The following is a 19,561-nucleotide window of genomic DNA, read 5'->3' on the forward strand; positions in this document are numbered from 1 at the left end:
AAGAAAAAGCAAAAAAAGGTACTGAGCCGCTATTGCCGAAGACCGCTGGCAACTTCCTAAAATTCAAAAGATCTCATGGGAATCTTGCGAAGCTGACGAGAGATAAATATTTTGTTTATAACCTTTATAACATGTTAGTTCACATAGGAAACCACATATGCGAGGGGAGACAGACACCCAAGGCTATTTGAACCATGTGATAAGCATGTGGAGGACTTGTGGAGTGGAGGACCTCTCCCCAGCCACTTCATCCAGCTCCTCCCGGTGGATCCCGAGGCGTTCCCAGGCCAGCTGCTTGCAGCTGAGAGACATAGTCTCTTTCAGGTGTCCTGGGTCCTCCACAAGGCCTCCAACTGGTCGGACGTGCCTGAACACCTCCCCAAGGAGGCACCCGGGAGGCATCCTGAGCAGATGCTGCAGCCACATCATCTGGCTCCTCTCAATGTTTCTCCCAGATGATGGTGCTTCTCATCTGATCTCTAAGGGAGAGCCCAGCCACCCTACAGAGAAAACTCATTTCGGCCGCTTGTACCCGTGATCTTGTCCTTTCCGTCACTACCCAAAGCTCATGACCCTAGGTGAGGGTAGGAATGTAGATCGACAGGTAAATTGAGAGCTTTGCCTTTTGGCTTAGCTAGAGTCCACATCACGCAGACGCTGCAGCAATCTGGCATTCGATCCTTCTCTCACTCGTGAACCAGACCCCAACCTACTTAAACTCCTCCACTTGAGGCAGGACCTCAGCCCCAACCCGGAGCAAGAACCATGAACTCAGACTAGTACTGTATGTGCTGATTCTCATCCCGGCCGGTTCATACTCGGCTTTGGCTCGGCTGCGAACCGATCCAGTCAGAGTTGAAGATCACCGCCCGATGAAGTCAGCAGGACCACATCATCTGCACCCAATCCTGCAGCCACCAGACCGGATTGCCTCAATGCCGTGGCTGCGCCTAGAAATCGTGTCCATAGAAGTAATGAACACTACCAGGTGGTGATCGGTTGACAGCTCCGCCCTTCTCTCCTGTCTTCACGCAAGTGTCCAGAACATGTGGCCGCAAGTCAGTGCAATAACAAACCATGTTTTCCTGACAATGCATTTCATCTGGTTTCTCCACCAATTAGACCAGGTCATGGAAGAGTATAAATGGTAATGTTGACTTACTGCCAAGAAGACTGAGGCCAGTAGGAGTCCAACAGAGAAGATGAGTCCCCTGCTGTTCAGATGGACCTGAAGAGACAAGGGTGTCATTCTTTGATCTGCTTTGTCTATACTCCTTCCATTCACTTCTTTTACAATTACTTCAGTTAATTATGGCCTAATATTACATTTCTTAGCCACAAAGGTACCCTTCTTGTTCAGCCAAGTTTGCATGAAATGGTAGAAGACGCCACGCTGTCATGCTGATGGCAGCCATATCTATGTGCCGTTAAAAGTGCAGGTGCAGACGGCGTAGCATGAAGACGCTCCCTTTCAACTCCCTTCCAAAGTGCAGACTTCAAACCGCCTACACGTTTTTAAACGGTATAAATCAGTATGTTCACGGCAGCCGCTTTCAAAGCAGAAGTGAACTCCATGAAACACGCCAAGCATTAGCAGCCATTTGGTAGCAGAGGGGGAGGGGGAAAGATGAGCCAACAGCGCCAGTTTGCATGGTAAGGAAATGTTCCAGGAATTCTTCTTTTGGCAGGTTGAAAAACATTTGCGTCCACACTGTGCCTGCCTGATCAGCAAATATCTGCATCCAGGCGGCAACGGATCACTGGGTGGAAATGATGTAATACACAAGGCACACCTACATGTGGCGCTGTGAACAGACACATAGACGGAACCACATGACACACCAAACTATAGAAGAAGAAAGAACGTATGCGCATCAGTCCGTGGTCTTCTGCTTGGGCGGCATGTCAAGACTAATGACGAAGTGGAATTACTTCTGCGAGTCAATAAGACAAAATATCAGGACAGCGTCGACGGGGGTGAGTCATGCCAGTCAAAGTATTGTTGGCGTGTCCCATCCAGTCACGTGACGGCGTGGCATTAAGGCCAGCGGCATGCCTGTCTACACGGGAACAACAAGCCAGCCTTTTTCCAGATGTTCCCACTCTGGAAGCTGTTTTCAAAAAATACCGTTTGAGGGCACCCACAGCGCCGTTTCCGTGTCAATGAAAGTTTGAAAGAAAAAAATATTTTGCTATTTTGACCTGAAAACGTTTCTGTGTGGGCAGCCCCTAAGTTATAAGAAGGGTTCATGACACGCTTGAAATTAAAAATTGAAAAAATTGAAATTTTCGGATTTTAGGTTTTGGGGTGATTTTAAGGACGATGTGTTAATGGACTACGGTCCTCCCTCTCCACATTGCGGTTCCAATTTTGAGGCTTCATCAAACCACAGTCTTTCAAAAATATATGAATGAATAAATCATGCTGTTTCGTGTTTGAATCCAGCCTATTATTATATAATAATAATAAGCATATTCAAGCAAATGTTGTATATTCCTTGCCTAAACTTAGCATGTCACACATAGAAATGACCAAATGAAGTAAAATACAAATCAAATACATGACAAAGAAGCAATCAAATTGTGAATGTAGTATTCTACATTGGTCACTAAGTGTCAGTAATTGTTCTCCTTGATCACCGGAACAACAAGCTTTTATTGCAGGTTTAAGTTATCGCACAACAGGCAGTGTAATAATAATAATCAACTCTACACCCTCAACATTACTCCCTGTCTGTACATGGGGAACAAATTTACTGTGACACAAAGAAGCACAAATTTGACTCATGTCTTAAATGGCTTGTTGTCTGTTGTTATGTCGACTGTGTTGGGTAATACAAGTACAAACGTTGAATGTCACGTGGCCAAAGGTGGGCGTTTGCGCTTACGTACAGGGAAATCATGAAGAGCACACGCTTGCTTGTGCCATTTTCTTGTCTGCCCTCATACTTACCACATGCATGACTTTTATATCCTTTTACATAACTGATGGCATCTTCTGTCATAGAAGGCAAACTTGTCTGAACGCTGAGGGTTCCGTTTCAGTGATAAACTGTGCAATATTGCTTCATAGCTTTGTTCTATTCTGGTCAAAGTCCAGCAAAGCCTCCTCTGGGGGTTTGATAGGCACTCACGTTGGAGCCGTAGTCGATGCAGAGTGTTTGCAGTGCCCAGGGCAGGCCCAGACCCACCAGGATGTCGAACACATTGCTGCCTATGGAGTTGGAGATGGCCATGTCTCCCAGACCTGTGACAACGGTAAGGTGGTAACACTGTCAAGGTGTGTGTACCATTCTACTACCAAACCCATGCAACCGCTTCAAGAGTTTGTGTTATCGGTAAGGTCAAAACTGAACCCACAGCATCTCTCATCAAATTAGGATCCTAGAGGGTGGTTCTTTTTTTAAAAAAATATGGAGCCATTCTTCAGGGGAGTTCTTTTTTGAGCCATGTACGGTATGTGTGTATCATCTCTTTATGTGGACATACCCTGACGAGCAACTATAACACTGGCCATGCAGTCCGGGACACTGGTGCCTGCTGCCAGGAAGGTGATGCCCATGATGACATCAGGGATGCCAAGAGTAAAGCCAATCACAGTCACCTGAAACCAGCAGGGATGGTCACTAAAGGCTGACAAATGTGTTACTGAAATGCTTTCTGCACGTAAGGCTGCCCAGACTGACCATCCAGACCATGATGTAGGAGAGACCAGCAATCCAGACGGTCGCAGTGAAGAAGGAAACCAAAAACCAGTTCTCCCAGCGGCGTTCGGCACAGTTGGGCACGGTGAAGAACAGAAGCAAGGACAATGGCCACATGGTTAACCACTTTAGCTTGTTGCACACACCCGCTGGAGGAAAACGGACAGAAATGATATCAATTCACTAAAAATGCTCATTTTTAATATCATCTTACTGTACCTGGAGCTCTGAAAGGCACCAGCGGTCCTTCGTTCCAATCATCTCCCTCTCCTCCTCCGTCATTCTCATTGTTCTCATTACCCTTGGTTTCATTTTCCATTGCCAGTCGCTTGAGTGCGCACCTCCCGTTAAGCCCTGGCTCGGCGCTGCTGACCCCGTTCTCCAAGCCCCACCTTCCTTGGGCTGCCGAATCAGAGTCACCGTTGGTGATGCAGTTGACTCGAGTCTCTGTGGTGTTGATCAGTCTTTGTCTCTGGCAGGGATTAGATACGCGCATAAACCACCTTGAGTCAACGCTATTTAGTATGACCCCAACATCACATTGTTTAGTCGTCCATCCAGGACAACAAAAGTCGATACACCCTGTTACAAGGTCTCAAGTGTGAACGAGGAACAGGTGTTTTAAATTTGGTGTTTTTGCCCTCCCACTCTCCCACACTTGTCACTGGAAGTTCAACGTGGCATTTCGTGGCAAAGAACTCTCTGAGGATATGGAAAAAACTGAGCTGCAGAACGACAGAGTCAACTTCTGATGACATCATAGACGGGCGACTGAGATGACTTCCGCTTCCTGTTTCCATGTATTAGCAAGATGCTAACAAGTTCGTTTTGTCAGGAAAATACATTAAGCACACAATTGGACTCACGCAGTGTATTCAGAACAATAATAGCAAATCGAGGCAAAACTTTGGCGTACATTTTTTACCATTTTTAGCCAAAAAACACGCTAACTAAAACACATGCTAAACGAGGCTCCACTGTAATAAAATATTTGCAGAAAGGTGAGGGGTGTACTCCAAACTTTAGTGCCTCTGCACACAACTAACACAACTACGAACAAACTTGTGAAATCTCAATACTTGATGAAAAAAAACATTATCAGTGAAGCATGAAGACACACACATGGAAAAAGTGTGTTTTTTTAAAACAGTGGTACATGTATGCCATACATTAGATCACATACTTAGGAATTTGTACCCACTTATGGTGAATGAGATGTGCTTTCTGCGGGACAAATGTACTGTGTGTTGTCGTATAGTCAAGCAAACAGAAATGTACCTCATTGATAAGCATCCGGGATGCCATGGTGAGGCGGGTCCTCGGCATGAAATGGCTGGTGATCATGATCCTCATGCCAGCTTCGGAGAAAGTCAGTTGGTGCGGGTATGCGGACAGAAGCTCATCCACCATCAGCACAGACGGCGTGCGTTGGAAGTTAGCTGGGAAGACAAACACAATCTGAATACAGTGGGGACCGTTTATGTCGACGCCCTTCAGATTGGCAGACTGATGGCAACGTAAGCGGTTGTTGTCATAACCAAAAGCGAAAGCAAAACTAGCCACCGCTTGCACATTTACTTGTCACTTTCACAAGAGACATAAGGAGAATGGCTGATAATGAAGGTTTGTTGACATACCATCATTTCCGGTGTTTAAGCCACACCCGCTAAATTGAGAGAAGAACAGATTTGTTCATATATAAGCCGCACCGGACCATAAGCCGAACGTCCATGTCATAAAATGGTATATATTGTGTCCCGCACGAGTCAGCAAGGACCAGGTAGCTTTTTGTTTGACAAGAGCCAATCATGAGCTATGAAAACACTCATAACGAGCTTGTCAACCCACAGTTTGTCATTACTCAATATAGCAGTCTGACTCAGGGTGTCATCTTACAAAGACCGCTAAACTCATCACACAGCAGCTTAACATTCAAAAGGTAGCTAAGAAATATACAATACCAGGACCAATATGACTTTAAAAACAACAGCTATTTTCATTTCTTCACATTTTTGTCCACCAGAGGAAGCCAGAGGAGCTGAATGAATCAGCTTTGAAACGCTTTGCTGGGAAGCACTCTATCACGTTTTTTCAAAAATATATTCATAAATGATCGCTGCTTCGTGGTTGAGCACGGCCTGTTATTGGAGAAATATGCATATGGAAGCAAATGTATGTTTTTTTTTTTGCCTAATCTAAGCATTTTCAAACATAAAAATGACTAAATAAACGAAAATACAAATATAAGGTATTCAAAGACACATTGTGGTGATATGTAGTATTCTACACTGGCCACTAGGTGTCAATAATGTTACATTGATGAGGCAATAGCCACAGCAGGAAGTACTATACAGAACAGGATGGAAGGAACTCTCCCAAGGCTAACATGTGAATACATATGATGTCTTATTTATGTCTTATAAGTCTTATATTCTCTTGTTATGTCTGCTATATTGGGTAATATAAGTGGAAGGTGCTAAAGGGGTGTTATTTCATGTCTAGAGAGCTCTAATAATGTTGAAAACAGGATTTAGAAGGTCGTAAACAGTTTTCTCTGCTCTAACTACGAAAATACTCCATTTATAAATAAGGAATCCTACTTCACAGAAAGTCACTCGTCACAGTTGGGTCTGGAACCAATTAGCTGTCGTAAACGAGGGATTAGTGTGCTTAGTATATAGAGTGTGTAGCAACTGTTACGTCTCGTTCGAGTCGCTTGTGGGTGCGGGGAATCCAGGCAATAACGCGCTCCAATAATGCAATGTCCAGATGGATGATTACGTTGGAAAAAATATTGTGTTTATTGTATACAAAGGAAAAATCTCTCATTACCCGTCTTGAGCAGGACTGCTGTCGCATCACAAGTCACATCTGCCAGGTCAGTGCTTCCTGCTAAGCCATTGACCAGCTTCACAGAGCTCTTCGTACGGTGGCTGAGGTAACACTGAACCCTGCTGTTAAACCTGATTTCCAAAGATACATACAAGTATGATGGGACGGGCCAAACCTTTGACTGAGTGATCTGCAGTCATTGACAGGGTGGGATAAGACGAGAAGGGGACTCACTTCATGATGAGGATGTAGATGGCGTACATCAGAACCAGGACGAGAGACTCCCACCTTGACACACGAGCACATACGTAAGTCAAGTTTGTCCACTCATTTTCAATCTGATTGAAAAAATATTTCTCTCACCAGCACACCTTCTCATCGTAGATGAACTAGAAAGGCAAGACAGTACAAAGAGAACATTAGGTGGGGAGCAGCCCACCTGGGAGCAGGTATTGTTAGACTTGGTATCGTTCATAAAACCCTGTGAAGCCTGACCCATTCAATCAGCGGTGTCCAGCGGTGTTATTTTTATATTATATACATCCATCCATCCATCCTCTATACCGCTTCTCCTCATTAGGGTCGCGGGGGCATGCTGGAGCCAATCCCAGCTGACTTCGGGCGACAGGCGGGGTACAGCCTGGACTGGTGTCCAGCCAATGGCAGGGCACATGCAGACAAACACTCACATTCATACCTATGGACAATTTAGAGTCTCCAATGAAGCTATCATGCATGTTTTTGGAATGTGGGAGGAAATCGGAGTACCTGGAGAAAACCCACACACGCACGGGGAGAACGTGCAAACTACACACAGAAGGGAGAATCGAATCCAGACTGTTACTGTGTTGGCCAACGTGCTAACCACTAGACCACCGTGCGGCCCTTATTATATACAGTATTAAGGAAATAAAAAACAGCTTGGGGTATTGATGTTACTGGTTTACTGCTATTAGCATCAACATTTTTCTTCTTCCATCACACCTTTTGACTGTATTTTTTTCCATTTTTGTTGTTTTGTTTGGTCAATTGCATTTTAATAATGTACCACGGACAGAAAAAAACAAAAACATGCGGGGATGCACTTTGTATACCAATGCATTAAATAATAGTCAGGCATTTATTACAAAATTTAAGTATGATTGTATTAATTATACTATTTAAAATAGATATTGGCTCCTCGCAAATGTGCAGACTTTTAGTAAAAAAATATGTATTTTTTTCTCAGGAAATTGGCCCTTTTTTCCGCAGAACACACATCTTATTCACCATAAGTCAGTAATCATTTAAAAGCACCGTATGTGGCGATACACATCAATCAATACAGATCAATCTGTACGTGTTTACGTCTTCATGCGTCTTGTTTCAACAGGTGTTGATTTGTCAGTCCTTGAAAGTACCACAGTTGTGTGCTGTGTTTTCTCTTTTTTTTTCATTCATTAACTATTACCAATGATGGTGAATGTGATGTGTTTTCGCTGGAAAAAAAACGTATCTATTTTTTGAAGAAAAAGAAAGAAAAATTTTGGACCAAAAAAAGCACAAATCTGCAGGGCCATGAATGCTGACTCGCAAATGTGCAGGGATCCACTGTATTTTTACTACAGGTGCTCCGATAGATCGGCCACCGATTTCAGTTATAACGCTGATCAGCTCCGCCCCCCATTGCAGCATCCAGCCTACAGCGCCCGTCTCCCGCCCATTTTCCCTTCACAAAGCCCAAACAAACATGTCTGCCGCGTGGGACTTACCTGTCGTTGTGAGAGCGATATCAGTTTTGCAGCTTGCAAAACATGCCACGAAAAATGTCTCGCCTGGATGGTGCGTTGAAAAACTTTGTTTGCTTAGTTTGGTGGGGCATTTGGGAGGCGGGCATTTGGCAGGGTGTGGTGAGCTATCAAGGCTTGCATTCGATTTGTGGCACTGCCTGGGGGTCCTGCTGGAGCCCCATCAAGCTGACCACGCATCCAAATTCTCCTTAAAGAAGGCACCGGATCCTCTAAGTTTCACCCATCATTTTGAAGAATTTTATGGTTCCCCGTTCATATCATACAGCCCAGGGGTCACCAATGTGGTGCCTGCGGGGACCAGGTAGGCCCCACCATGAGCACACGAGGCACCCGCAAGCCCGTTTTCCATTGAGGTTTTCAGTTAATAATGAGAGAACACGAAGAAGAAATGCATTGTGAAATACAAAATGTGATTTTGTTAATGTTCTGGTGTATTCGGTTTGAAAATGCTATGACAATAAAGAGCTCTTAACCATTTTCATTTTGTAAATCTCACAAAAAAACCCTTGTTGACCCTGATAAAGCCAATAGTAAAGTCCAAAATTACACTTCATCTATGTGATCGGTATTGGTATCACTCATGGATGATCAGCATAAACCCTGATTGGAGCATCCCTAATTTTTACAATCTACCACGGGGAGATAAAAAAACGAGCTGAAGGATGAAAATGGCCCCCGGTCCACACCCCCTTGGCACTCTTGGCATACAGCACATCCATCCATCCATTTTCTATACCGCTTCTCCTCTTTAGGGTCGCGGGGGCATGCATGCTGGAGCCTATCCCAGCTGACTTCGGGCGAGAGGTGGGGTACACCCTGGACTGGTGGCTAGCCAATGGCAGGGCATACAGGACATTCATGTTTAATGTATTTGAAATAGCAGCTGGGACACTGTGTTTAACATTGGGGTATGTACTCTACAGTATGTTGCAGTGAAAACAGCACATACTTGCAATATTTATGAATTTTTACTCCATTCTCGTTATATTTCCACGCACACCATGCAGGGTATCTAAATGAGTCTCTTACCGCAATGAGGGTGATAACAGAAAAGGTATAGTACACAGAATCTCGAAGGAGGGCCCAGTGAGAGAGCTTCACAGCCTGCAGGGAGCACATCAAACAGAGATGCTTGTATTTTGTCATCATTAGCATGCTGATGTAAACACAGGAAGCGTCAAGGGGACCTCTCGTTACTGCACGGTAACGTTCAACATAGAAATGATCCTCACTGTGCTTTGCAGAAGTTTTATTTCATTGACTGTAGGATGAATTCACTGACATCTCTCCAAGCCCCATCACAGCGCCAGTTTATCCGCCTCGTTATCTCACTATGATTACATAATGTGCAATCTGGGATTGCATCACTGTTCAAAGTCGTGTGTATTTGTCAGAGCAAAGAGCTTATCCGTGTACTAACCCTGCTCATTTGAATGCAAGGCTCCAGTGCATGTCAGATGGCCTGAGGGAGGGAGAAGCTCTACACTGTCTGTGTCTACATATTGTTGAATCACACAGATGATATTAATATTGGCTGAAATATAAATGCAACACTTTTTTCGATGTACGCAAAAGGCCTGTCTCTCTAAAGAACTGTTGACAAATCATCCATCCACCTCAGAGAGGTGTGACTTACCAAGATGCTGATGACACAGCGTGATTATTGCACCGGCGTGCTTTAAAAACGACCATTCCAAAGTATGCTGTTTCATCACACGGCACAAATCCACAGATGCAAAAGTTGAGGAAGCGTGCAATCGTCATGCTGACCGCAGGAAAAGTCCACCAGAGCTTTTGCTGTGTACTGAATGTTCATTTCTCTTCCCTATGCCGTCTATAAAAGTGTTTCAGAGAATTTGGCTGTACAGTCACCCCTCGCTTATTAATTGCATCCAGACCCGACCGTGATACAGTACGTATATTTCAGAGAAGTAAGATTCCTTCATTATCAATGGAATACTGTTCATGACTTTCTAAGTATGTTTTTTTTAACATTATTGGAGCCCTCTAGACATGAAAGAATACCCCATAGCCAGACATAATGAGAGAAAATAAGCCATTTAAGACATAATATAGACACACACGTTACAGTTGGGACTTCCTTGTTGTTGTGGCCAGTGTAGCCTACAGTAATGTAGTAAGGCTGTAGTCAACCACAAACTGGAGCAATGGAGCGAGGGACGACTGCATCACTGTTTTACTACATTTAGCCATTTTTATGCTTGAAAATGCATAATGTAGGCACAAAATATGTCACATTTATATCAATAAATATACATTTTTTTGCAAATAATAGGCCGTACTCAAGCACGAAACAGCAATGATTTATTTACTCATTTCAAGATTCAAGATTCAAGATTCAAGAAAGTTTTATTGTCATATGCATAGTAAAACAGCAGTTATACTATGTAATGGAAATCTTATTCTGTTCATTCTCTCAAGAAAAGAAGGAAAACACAAGAAAGAATAAGAACATAAGAAACATAAATACCAATAAATTAAGCAACAACAACAGAAGAGACATTAATACAAATAAATAATACAAATAAATAAATAAAGTGCTATGAGTGTGTGTGTGTGTGTGTTGCGTGCGGCGTGTGCGAGTGCTTTGTTGAGAAGCGTGATGGCCTGTGGGTAAAAGCTGTTTGCCAGCCTTGTGGTCCTGGACTTCAAACTCCTGTAGCGTCTGCCTGACGGTAGGAGTGTGAATAATGAGTGTTGTGGATGTGTGCTGTCCTTGATGAGGTTGTGTGTTCTTCGTAGGACTCTAGTTTTATAAATGTCTTGCAGTGAGGGGAGGGCTGCCCCAACAATGTTCTGTGAGGTCTTGATCACCCGCTGGAGTGCCTTCCTATCACGTGTTGTACAGTTACCGTACTAAACAGTGATGGAGGCGGTAAGGACACTTTCCATAGTGTGCATCTGTAGAAGCAACTCAGGATTGTGGTGGACATGCCAAATTTCCTCAGTCTTCTCAGGAAGTACAGTCTCCTTTGGGACTTCTTCATAATTTGTTGGGTGTTGTGAGACCAGGTGAGGTCCTCGCTGATGTGTGTGCCAAGGAACTTGAAGGCTTTCACCCTCTCCACCTCAGTCTCATCAATAAACAGGGGTCTATGCGGCTCCTTTTCCCTTGTTCTTGGGTCGATGATCATCTCTTTAGTCTTATCTGTATTGAGAAGGAGATTGTTATCACGCCATCAAGCTATGAGGTCCGCCACCTCTCTTCTGTATGACGTTTCAACACCACCAGTGATCAGGCCGATGACTGTAGTGTTATCTGCAAATTTAATGATGCTGGTGTTGTTCTGGGAGGCCACGCAATCGTAGGTGAAGAGCGTGTAGAGGAGCGGACTCAGCACACACCCCTGTGGGGTCCCAGTGCTCACAATTCTTGAGCTGGATGTGCGATTGTGGACTCTGACTGACTGGGGCCTGCCTGTTAGAAAGTTAAACACCCAGTTACAGAGGGAGGGAGACAGGCCAAGTGTGAGGAGCTTATTTGTGAGTTTGTGGGGGCTGACTGTATTAAAAGCAGAGCTGTAGTCTATAAATAGCATTCTGACGTATGTGTCCTGGCCCTGTAGGTGAGAAAGGGCTGTGTGGAGGGCAGTGTTGACTGCATCATCCGTGGACCGGTTCTGGCGATATGCAAACTGTAGAGGGTCCACAGTGGCCGGGAAGCTCTTTTTGATGTGGGTCATGACTATCCTTTCAAAGCACTTCATAACAATAGGAGTGAGTCCTTTAGGGCGATAGTCATTCAAGCAGGTCACGTTGCTCTTCTTGGGTACGGGCACTATGGTGGTGGACTTAAAGCAGGTCGGTACAGATGCTTGTGCAAGCGACAGGTTAAATATTGTATATAGAGTTGGTAGACAGCTACAAATTCCTGGGTGTTCACCTTAACAACAAACTGGACTGGTCCGTCAACACCCACGCCCTCTACAAGAAGGGCCAGAGTCGCCTCCACCTGCTGAGGAGACTGAGGTCCTTTGGTGTGTGCAGGACTCTTTTACGGACCTTTTATGACTCTGTGGTGGCCTCAGCCATCTTCTATGCTGTGGGCTGCTGGAGAGGGGGCAGCACGGACAGGGACAGGAGCAGGGTCAATAGGCTGATCAGGAGAGCGAGCTCTGTCCTGGACGGTCCTCTGGAATCCGTGGAGGAAGTGGGGGAGAGAAGGATGTTGGCTAAGCTGACATCCATCATGGACAACACCTCTCACCCGCTACATGACACTGTGGGTTCCCTTAGCAGCTCCTTCAGCAGCAGACTGTTACACCCACGGTCTAAGAAGGAGAGGTTCCGCAGGTCCTTCATACCGACCGCTGTCAGGCTCTACAACACCTGCACCACCTGAACCATGTTGTAGTCACTATGTATTCTTTACTTGCGTATCTTGCTTGCTGCTGTAACAAGTAAAGTTGTCAGCAAGCACATCAGCTAGCTCTGATGAGCAAACCCGAAGTGCACGGCCTGAGATGTTGTCTGGGCCTGCTGCTTTTCGTGGGTTTGTTTTGTTCAGAACCCTGCGCACATCAGCTGATGTCACCATGAGAGGTGAGTCCTGTGTGCTCCCCAAGTCCAGCCACCCTCTCTGCTCATCAGGAGTTTGGGTGTCAAAGCGGGCATAGAACTCATTCAGCTCATCTGGAAGTGTGGTTTGGCTGGACGTGGCTACGCTACTCCGCTGTCGATAGTCTGTGATGTGCTGGAGCCCCGCCCACATGCGCCGAGGGTCTGAGGTGGAATTGTAGCCCTCCAGCTTCTGTCTGTACTGTCTTTTGGCCTCTCGTATGGACCTCCTCAGGTCATATCTGGCCTTTTTGTAGTCCTCAGCGGTGCCCATGACAAGTCGAACGAGCACGTAGCTTAGCCCTTACATCACAGTTCATCCACGGTTTTTGATTGGGGTATTTTCTGTAATACTTGGTGGTGGTAACAGTCTCTATGCATGTGCTAATGTAGCCAATAACAGCAGAAGCATATTCATCCAAATCAACAGTATAATCTTCCCTCCCCGCTGCAGTTTTAAACACATCCCAGTTTGTGCAGCCAAAGCAGTCCTGAAGTACTTGATCAGTTTCTTCATTCCACACTTTAACTGCTGTACTTACAGGGGGAGCTTGTTTAAGAAGTTGTCTGTACGTTGGATAAAGGAATATAGAGACCCTTTCCAAAAAATTTGAATGTCATGGAAAAGTTGTTTAATTTCCATAATTCCATTCAAAAAGTTAAACTTTCATAGATTATAGATTCAGGGCCCACAATTTAAACGATTTCAAGTGTTTATTTGTTTATTTTTACATAATTTGGGCTTCCAGCTCATAAAACCCACGAAAACAGGAATTCAAAAAATTAGAATACTGTGAAGGAATCACCATTTACTTCTCAGTTTTTGCAGGAAAAAAAAAAGAAAGAAATTAGGATCACATCAAATCAATCAAAATATGGTACTTTCAAAACGATATGTCAATCTTCAATACTTGGTTGGGAATCCCTTTGCCTTAATCACTGCCTCGATGCGACGTGACATTGAAGCAATCAGCCTGTGGCATTGCCTGGGAGTTATGGAAACCCAGATTTCCTTGATGCTTGCTGTCAGCTCTTCTTTGTTGTTGGGTCTGGTGCCCCTCATTTTCCTCTTGAGAATACCCCATAGATTCTCAATGGGGTTTATGTCCGGTGAGTTGGCTGGCCAGTCAAGCACTGTGATGGCATGGGCATCAAATCAGGTTTTGGTGCTTCTGGCGGTATGGGCAGGGTCAGGTCCTGCTGGAAGATGAAATCTGCATCTCCATACAGATCCTCAGCAGAAGGAATCATGAAGTCCTCTAAAACATTCTGGTAGACTGTTGCGGTGACCTTGGATTTAAGAAAGCAGAGTTTACCAACACCTGCACCGGCCATTGCACCCCAAATCATGACGGACTGTGGATATTTCACACTGGACCTCAGGCAGCTTGGGTTCTGTTCCTCACCCGTCTTCCTCCAAACCCTTGGACCTTGATTCCCAAATGAAAGGCACACTTTACTTTCATCGGAAAAGAGGACCTTGGACCACTGGCCAACAGTCCAGTCCTTCTTCTCCTTGGCCCAGTGGAGACGCTTCCTACGTTGGCTCAGGTTCAGAAGTTGCTTGACCCGAGGAACCCCACAGTTGTAGCCCATCTCCCGGATGCGTCTGAATGCCTCATTCCACTCTTTCTGGATCTCTGCCAGATTCTTGAATTTTCCCTGTTTGATAATCCGCTGAAGCCCACGGTCATCTCTTTTGCTGGTGCATCTTCTCCTGCCACATTTTGCCCTTCCTCTAGACTTTCCATTCATATGCTTGGACACAGCACTCTGTGAACAACCAGCCTCCTTAGCTATGAACTTTTGTGGCTTCCCCATCCTATGGAGGGTATCAATGATGGTCTTCTGGCCAGTTGTCATGTCTGCAGTCTTCCCCATATTGAACCCAACTGAGACAATTGAACCAAACTGAAGGAATTTAATGACACCTGGGGAAGCCTGTGCAGGTGATTTGACTTTAGTAGATGATTAGTGTGTGTGTGACACTCAGTTTAAAACATTCATGCCCTGCAAAATTTGGGCTGATTTCTTCACAGCATTCTAATTTTTTGAATTCCTGTTTTCGTGGGTTTAATGAGCTGGAAGCCCAAATTATGTACAAATAAACAAATAAATAATCGTTTAAATTGTGGGCCCTGAATCTATAATCTATGAAAGTTTAACTTTTTGAATGGAATTATGGAAATTAAACAACTTTTCCATGACATTCTAATTTTTTGGAAAGGGTCTGTAGAGATGTGGTCGGCCTTTCCAAAGTGGGGTCTTGGAACAGCCTTCAAAGCACCTTTCATGTTGCAGTAGACTTGGTCCAGGATGTTATTTTCCCTCGTGGGAAAGCTTACATGCTGGTAATATTTGGGGAGAACAGTGCTGAGGTTACAGTGGTTGAACTCGCCAGATATGATGAATACAGCGTCTGGGTGTTTGGTCTCGTGTTTATCAATGATGTCATGCAGGAGGCCCAGTGTGTTAGCGGTGTTAGCTTGTGGTGGGCTGTAAACAGCAGTTAAATACACAGCGCTAAACTCACGAGGCAAATAAAAAGGTCTGCATTTCACCATCAGCAGCTCAATGTCCTGCGAGCAGTGCTTTTCCATCGTCTGTACGTCTACGCACCACCGTTTGTTTACGTAAACACAGACGCCGCTACCTCTGTGTTTGCCAGATGCTAAAGTCCGATCTCCCCGGTAAGCAGCAAATGTTTCCGGTATATCCTCCGTCAGCCAGGTTTCTGTGAAGGTGAGGACACAGCATTCCCTGATCTCACGTTGAGCTGTAATCCTTGCTCTTAGTTCGTCCATCTTGTTTTCAAGAGAGCGGACGTTGGCGAGCAGCAGGCTTGGTAGCAGTGGCCTAGTCGCTCTAGCTTTTAGCCTAGCATGCAGGCCGGCCCGCTTGCCTTGTTTACGCCTCGGATGCTTTGCTCGCCGGGTATTCAGCTGACCAGGCCCGCAGGCTGCTGCGTTCTCCCGGCACAGAAGAAAGGCAAAGTCTGAGAGGCTAAATGAAAGTTCATGGTGAACCCTGCCGATGTTCAAAAGTGTCTCTCTGTTGTAATGTACTGCGTGAGTGTGTTGAATGTCCAAAAGATGAAGAGAGGTGCTCACTCACAGATTTAGACAGACGTGTCAACAGTATTTATAGGCCTTTTGTGTACATAGAAAAACTTTGACATTTTTTTAGTTCTGCTCGTGAAAGATGGCAGCAAAAACAAAAGTGTTGCATTTCTATGTTTTGAGCTGATATTTTCGATATGTACTGTATGTGTACCTGTAGCCATGAAATAATGACATCCTACCTGTCCCGCAAAGAAGCCGCACACACCAATAATGCAGAGTATGTTGAAGACGGCGGAGCCCACGATGGTCCCCACACCAACATCACCTTTGGTAATGAACACCCCTGTGGAGGAAGTTTGTAAGCTTGTTTACGGACATGACAATGTGATGCATCATCATCCTGTACCTATGATGGACGTGAAGAGCTCGGGAGCTGAGCTGCCAGCGGCCATGAAGGTTGCACCTGCCACATCCTCACTAAGCTGTAGACGCTGCAAGAGACACATTTTTAATCTCTTACTCTTCTAGTAGATACATAAAGTAGCTGAGCAGCCTGGACGAGATGCATGTACCTTGGACTGACTGTGTGACTAACAGACTAAGCTCATATCTTAACTGCTTGGATTCGCTCACACTGAGCATTCGAGCTGTATCCTTGTCCCATCGAGTCTATCCTGCCGTATTACTCCAATGTCTCTGACTTTGTGGATTATTTCCAGTCTTATTTGGAGTTTTCACTCCAAGAGCGCCGTTCGCATTCGCTAAATGGCAGGTTCCAGTCTGGTGTGTTACTGCAATTTCTTAGACTTTGTGGAGTAGTTCCAGTCTTATTTGTGGTCGTTCTGATGACCGCACCCACTAAATGTGGAGGAAAAAACAGATTTGTTCATATATAAGCTGTACCGGTGTATAAGCGCCATGTGTCCACATAATAAAATGACATATTGTGGCGTGACAGCTCTTTATTTGACAGGAGCCAATCATGAGCTACAGTGTGGAAAAACTCACAACGAGCTTGCCAACCCATTGGAAACAGCAGGAGGTCATTACCCAATATAGCAGCCTGACACATGGTTTCACCCTACAAACACTAAACTCAGCACACAGCAACTTAACACTCAAAAGGTACCTCAGAAATATACATAACAAGTACAAATATAAGTTTAAAATAACAAACAGCAGCTATTTTGACATCTACTCAATGGTGGATAGCGCTGCAATGCCGCCTCTGTCCACCAGGGGCAGCCAGAGGAGCCCTGAGGGCGGCTAACGTCACTGCAGCGCCCCAATGAATGCGTTGCTCAGACGCAAAGCTTTATGGGAAAACTTTAAAAGAGTTATTTTTTCATTTAAAAATTGTATTGGTACATGTTTGTATATTTGCAAGGTACACCTTTTGGGTGTTAAGTTGCTGTGTGAGGAATTTACTGTTCCTAGTAAAGTATTCTTAAAATGACACAGTGAGTCAGACTGTTACGTTGTTAGACTGTTACACACCACAATGACATCCTGCCCATTTCCAACAGGTTGACAAGTTCGTTGTGAGTGCAGCCATAGCTTGTGATTGGAAAGAGCTACCATTTTGTCACTGACTCGCGAGCGGCACAGTATTTAAACAATTAGTCGCGGCTTATACACCGGAATTTACGGTAGATAGTTGCCACTGTCGTTAATGTTCGCGAGAGCAGCCATCGTATGAATTAAATGGCACATGGAATGTGGGTTTGACTTTTGGATAATTTTTAGGTTTGTGTCAAAATTTACGCCAAAATGTTGCCTGGGTTTGCATACATTTTCCCGTTAGCGTACAATATAAGTACACAAGAACAATTCTGTGCTACGAGGGAAAGGCTTCTTGAGACGTCATCTGTACTTCTGTGAAGAAGGTGTCGGACGTTTCGCTCCTCATCCGAAGAGCTTTGTCAGCGAACTAACAAGTGCCAAAACCCACAGCTCTTAGTCATGCAAATGGGGTGGAGCCAGGGCCGAGCCAGAACAATAGATGCTAACGAGCCAGTATCAGAGTCGTTCATACCCAACTACAGGGAGCTACACTTCCCTTTGATCGGAGGTGCTAATGTAAGGAGAGGATTAGACCACAACTCCTTCCAGTCTTAGTGTAAGGAACCAATAGGAGGAGGGTGTTGGCACACCAATTCCGCCCACTCTTACTGTATTTAAGGCCTAGGCTACCAGCACTTGTTAGTTCGCTGAGGAAGCTCTTCGGATGAGGAGCAAAATGTCCGACACCTTCTTCACAGAAGTACAGATGACATCTCAAGAAGCCTTTCCCTCGATGGACAACTCCTGTACGACTGAGAGCCTACACAGACGCAATTCTGTGTGCTATTCCTGTCTTCTTATCAACTGGAGTTTTTCGCATAAGTAGCCTATTCCAAGGAGCTACAGCACTTCACACATTGGGTCAAATCTTTTTAAAAACCCAATTTTTCTCAAATCTGATGTAATCTGAGTGAAAATATGCTGACGTATGCAATTTCAAAGGCTCTCCTGTCAAACCATCTATGGCTACAAGTGACGGTACATTTTTCATACCTCACATATCTTCTCCAGGGAGGGGACAAAGTAGTCATCACAGACCAAAGCTAGAGCACAGAACATGTAAATGGTCTGTGGAGAGAAGGAGAGTGACAGAAATTACGCAAGGATCAGTAAGCATGACTGTGTTGCCAAACGTTATTTAAGCGTCTTAGCTTCTGAGTCTAAAAGCTTTAGCTGAATCAGCGACTGGAACTCTTTTGCACTCACGACTGATATTTTATCTGAATGCTTTACCATCTTTTGTTGAATTTAACTTGAGAATGTTTCGTGAAGAACAATAAATAATGCATTTTAGATCCTACTGACACGTTGAATGAAGTGCAGCAATTGAAGGCAGAAAGGCAAATGTGGGGCAGTACTGTACATTAGCTTTATTACTGTCAAGAATACAGTCATGGTAATTGTGCTGCCATCTCCTGGCAAGCATGTTTGCTTAACATTTGTTGCATCACTTGTTTCTGAGTTTGCATTTTGACCAGCAGGCTTCCGTAGTTAGCGAGCGCAGAGCTGCATACTAGCCTAGTAGTTAGAAGCCATCAGTCATACCTTTGGTTCCAAAGAGCTCAATAAATACATGACTGCAAGGAATTACACAAATTAGGACGGACTACTGAGAAAAAACAAATCGGAGATTTCGAGAATACAGTGATAAATTCATGAGAATAAAGTCGTAAATTTACGAGAACAAACTTGGAATATTACCAGAAAAAAGTTATAAACTTACAAGAAAAAACGAGTAATATTACCAGGATAAAGTCATAAATGTACGAGAAAAAACTTTTCGGAAATTTATGAGAAAAACGTGTAATTTTTACAAGAATAAAGTGGTAAATTTACGTGTCATGGTGTCAAACATGTCAGCAGAAAAAGGTCATCTCCTATTGGTTCATCCAGTGCAGGTAAGAACCACTGATAAACTGCTGGTGTTGTAAAGCCACACGTTGAGGATCGTATTTTCTGACAAACCAAGTTCACTTCAACAAGGGAAAGGCTTCTTGAGACGTCATCTGTACTTCTGTGAAGAAGGTGTCGG

At 44.5% G+C, this 19,561-nt stretch overlaps 1 protein-coding gene across 1 annotated transcript in view; it reads right to left on the bottom strand.

Annotated features, from left to right (window-relative positions):
• The window catches only part of LOC129182326 (sodium/potassium/calcium exchanger 3-like), a 46,819-nt gene that overhangs the window by 4,229 nt on the left and 23,029 nt on the right, over positions 1 to 19,561 (bottom strand). Inside the window, exons 5-17 of the mRNA XM_054778299.1 lie at positions 18,523 to 18,597; positions 16,373 to 16,457; positions 16,206 to 16,309; positions 9,356 to 9,430; positions 6,900 to 6,925; positions 6,771 to 6,824; positions 6,537 to 6,667; positions 4,983 to 5,143; positions 3,924 to 4,176; positions 3,687 to 3,853; positions 3,490 to 3,604; positions 3,135 to 3,247; positions 1,163 to 1,228 (exon numbers count right to left, since the gene is read on the bottom strand). Coding sequence (XP_054634274.1) covers positions 1,163 to 1,228; positions 3,135 to 3,247; positions 3,490 to 3,604; positions 3,687 to 3,853; positions 3,924 to 4,176; positions 4,983 to 5,143; positions 6,537 to 6,667; positions 6,771 to 6,824; positions 6,900 to 6,925; positions 9,356 to 9,430; positions 16,206 to 16,309; positions 16,373 to 16,457; positions 18,523 to 18,597 — 1,425 coding nt within the window. The remainder of the gene's footprint in view (positions 1 to 1,162; positions 1,229 to 3,134; positions 3,248 to 3,489; positions 3,605 to 3,686; positions 3,854 to 3,923; positions 4,177 to 4,982; positions 5,144 to 6,536; positions 6,668 to 6,770; positions 6,825 to 6,899; positions 6,926 to 9,355; positions 9,431 to 16,205; positions 16,310 to 16,372; positions 16,458 to 18,522; positions 18,598 to 19,561) is intronic.

Source organism: Dunckerocampus dactyliophorus, chromosome 6, assembly GCF_027744805.1.
Source record: "Dunckerocampus dactyliophorus isolate RoL2022-P2 chromosome 6, RoL_Ddac_1.1, whole genome shotgun sequence".
NCBI classification, from domain to species: domain Eukaryota; kingdom Metazoa; phylum Chordata; class Actinopteri; order Syngnathiformes; family Syngnathidae; genus Dunckerocampus; species Dunckerocampus dactyliophorus.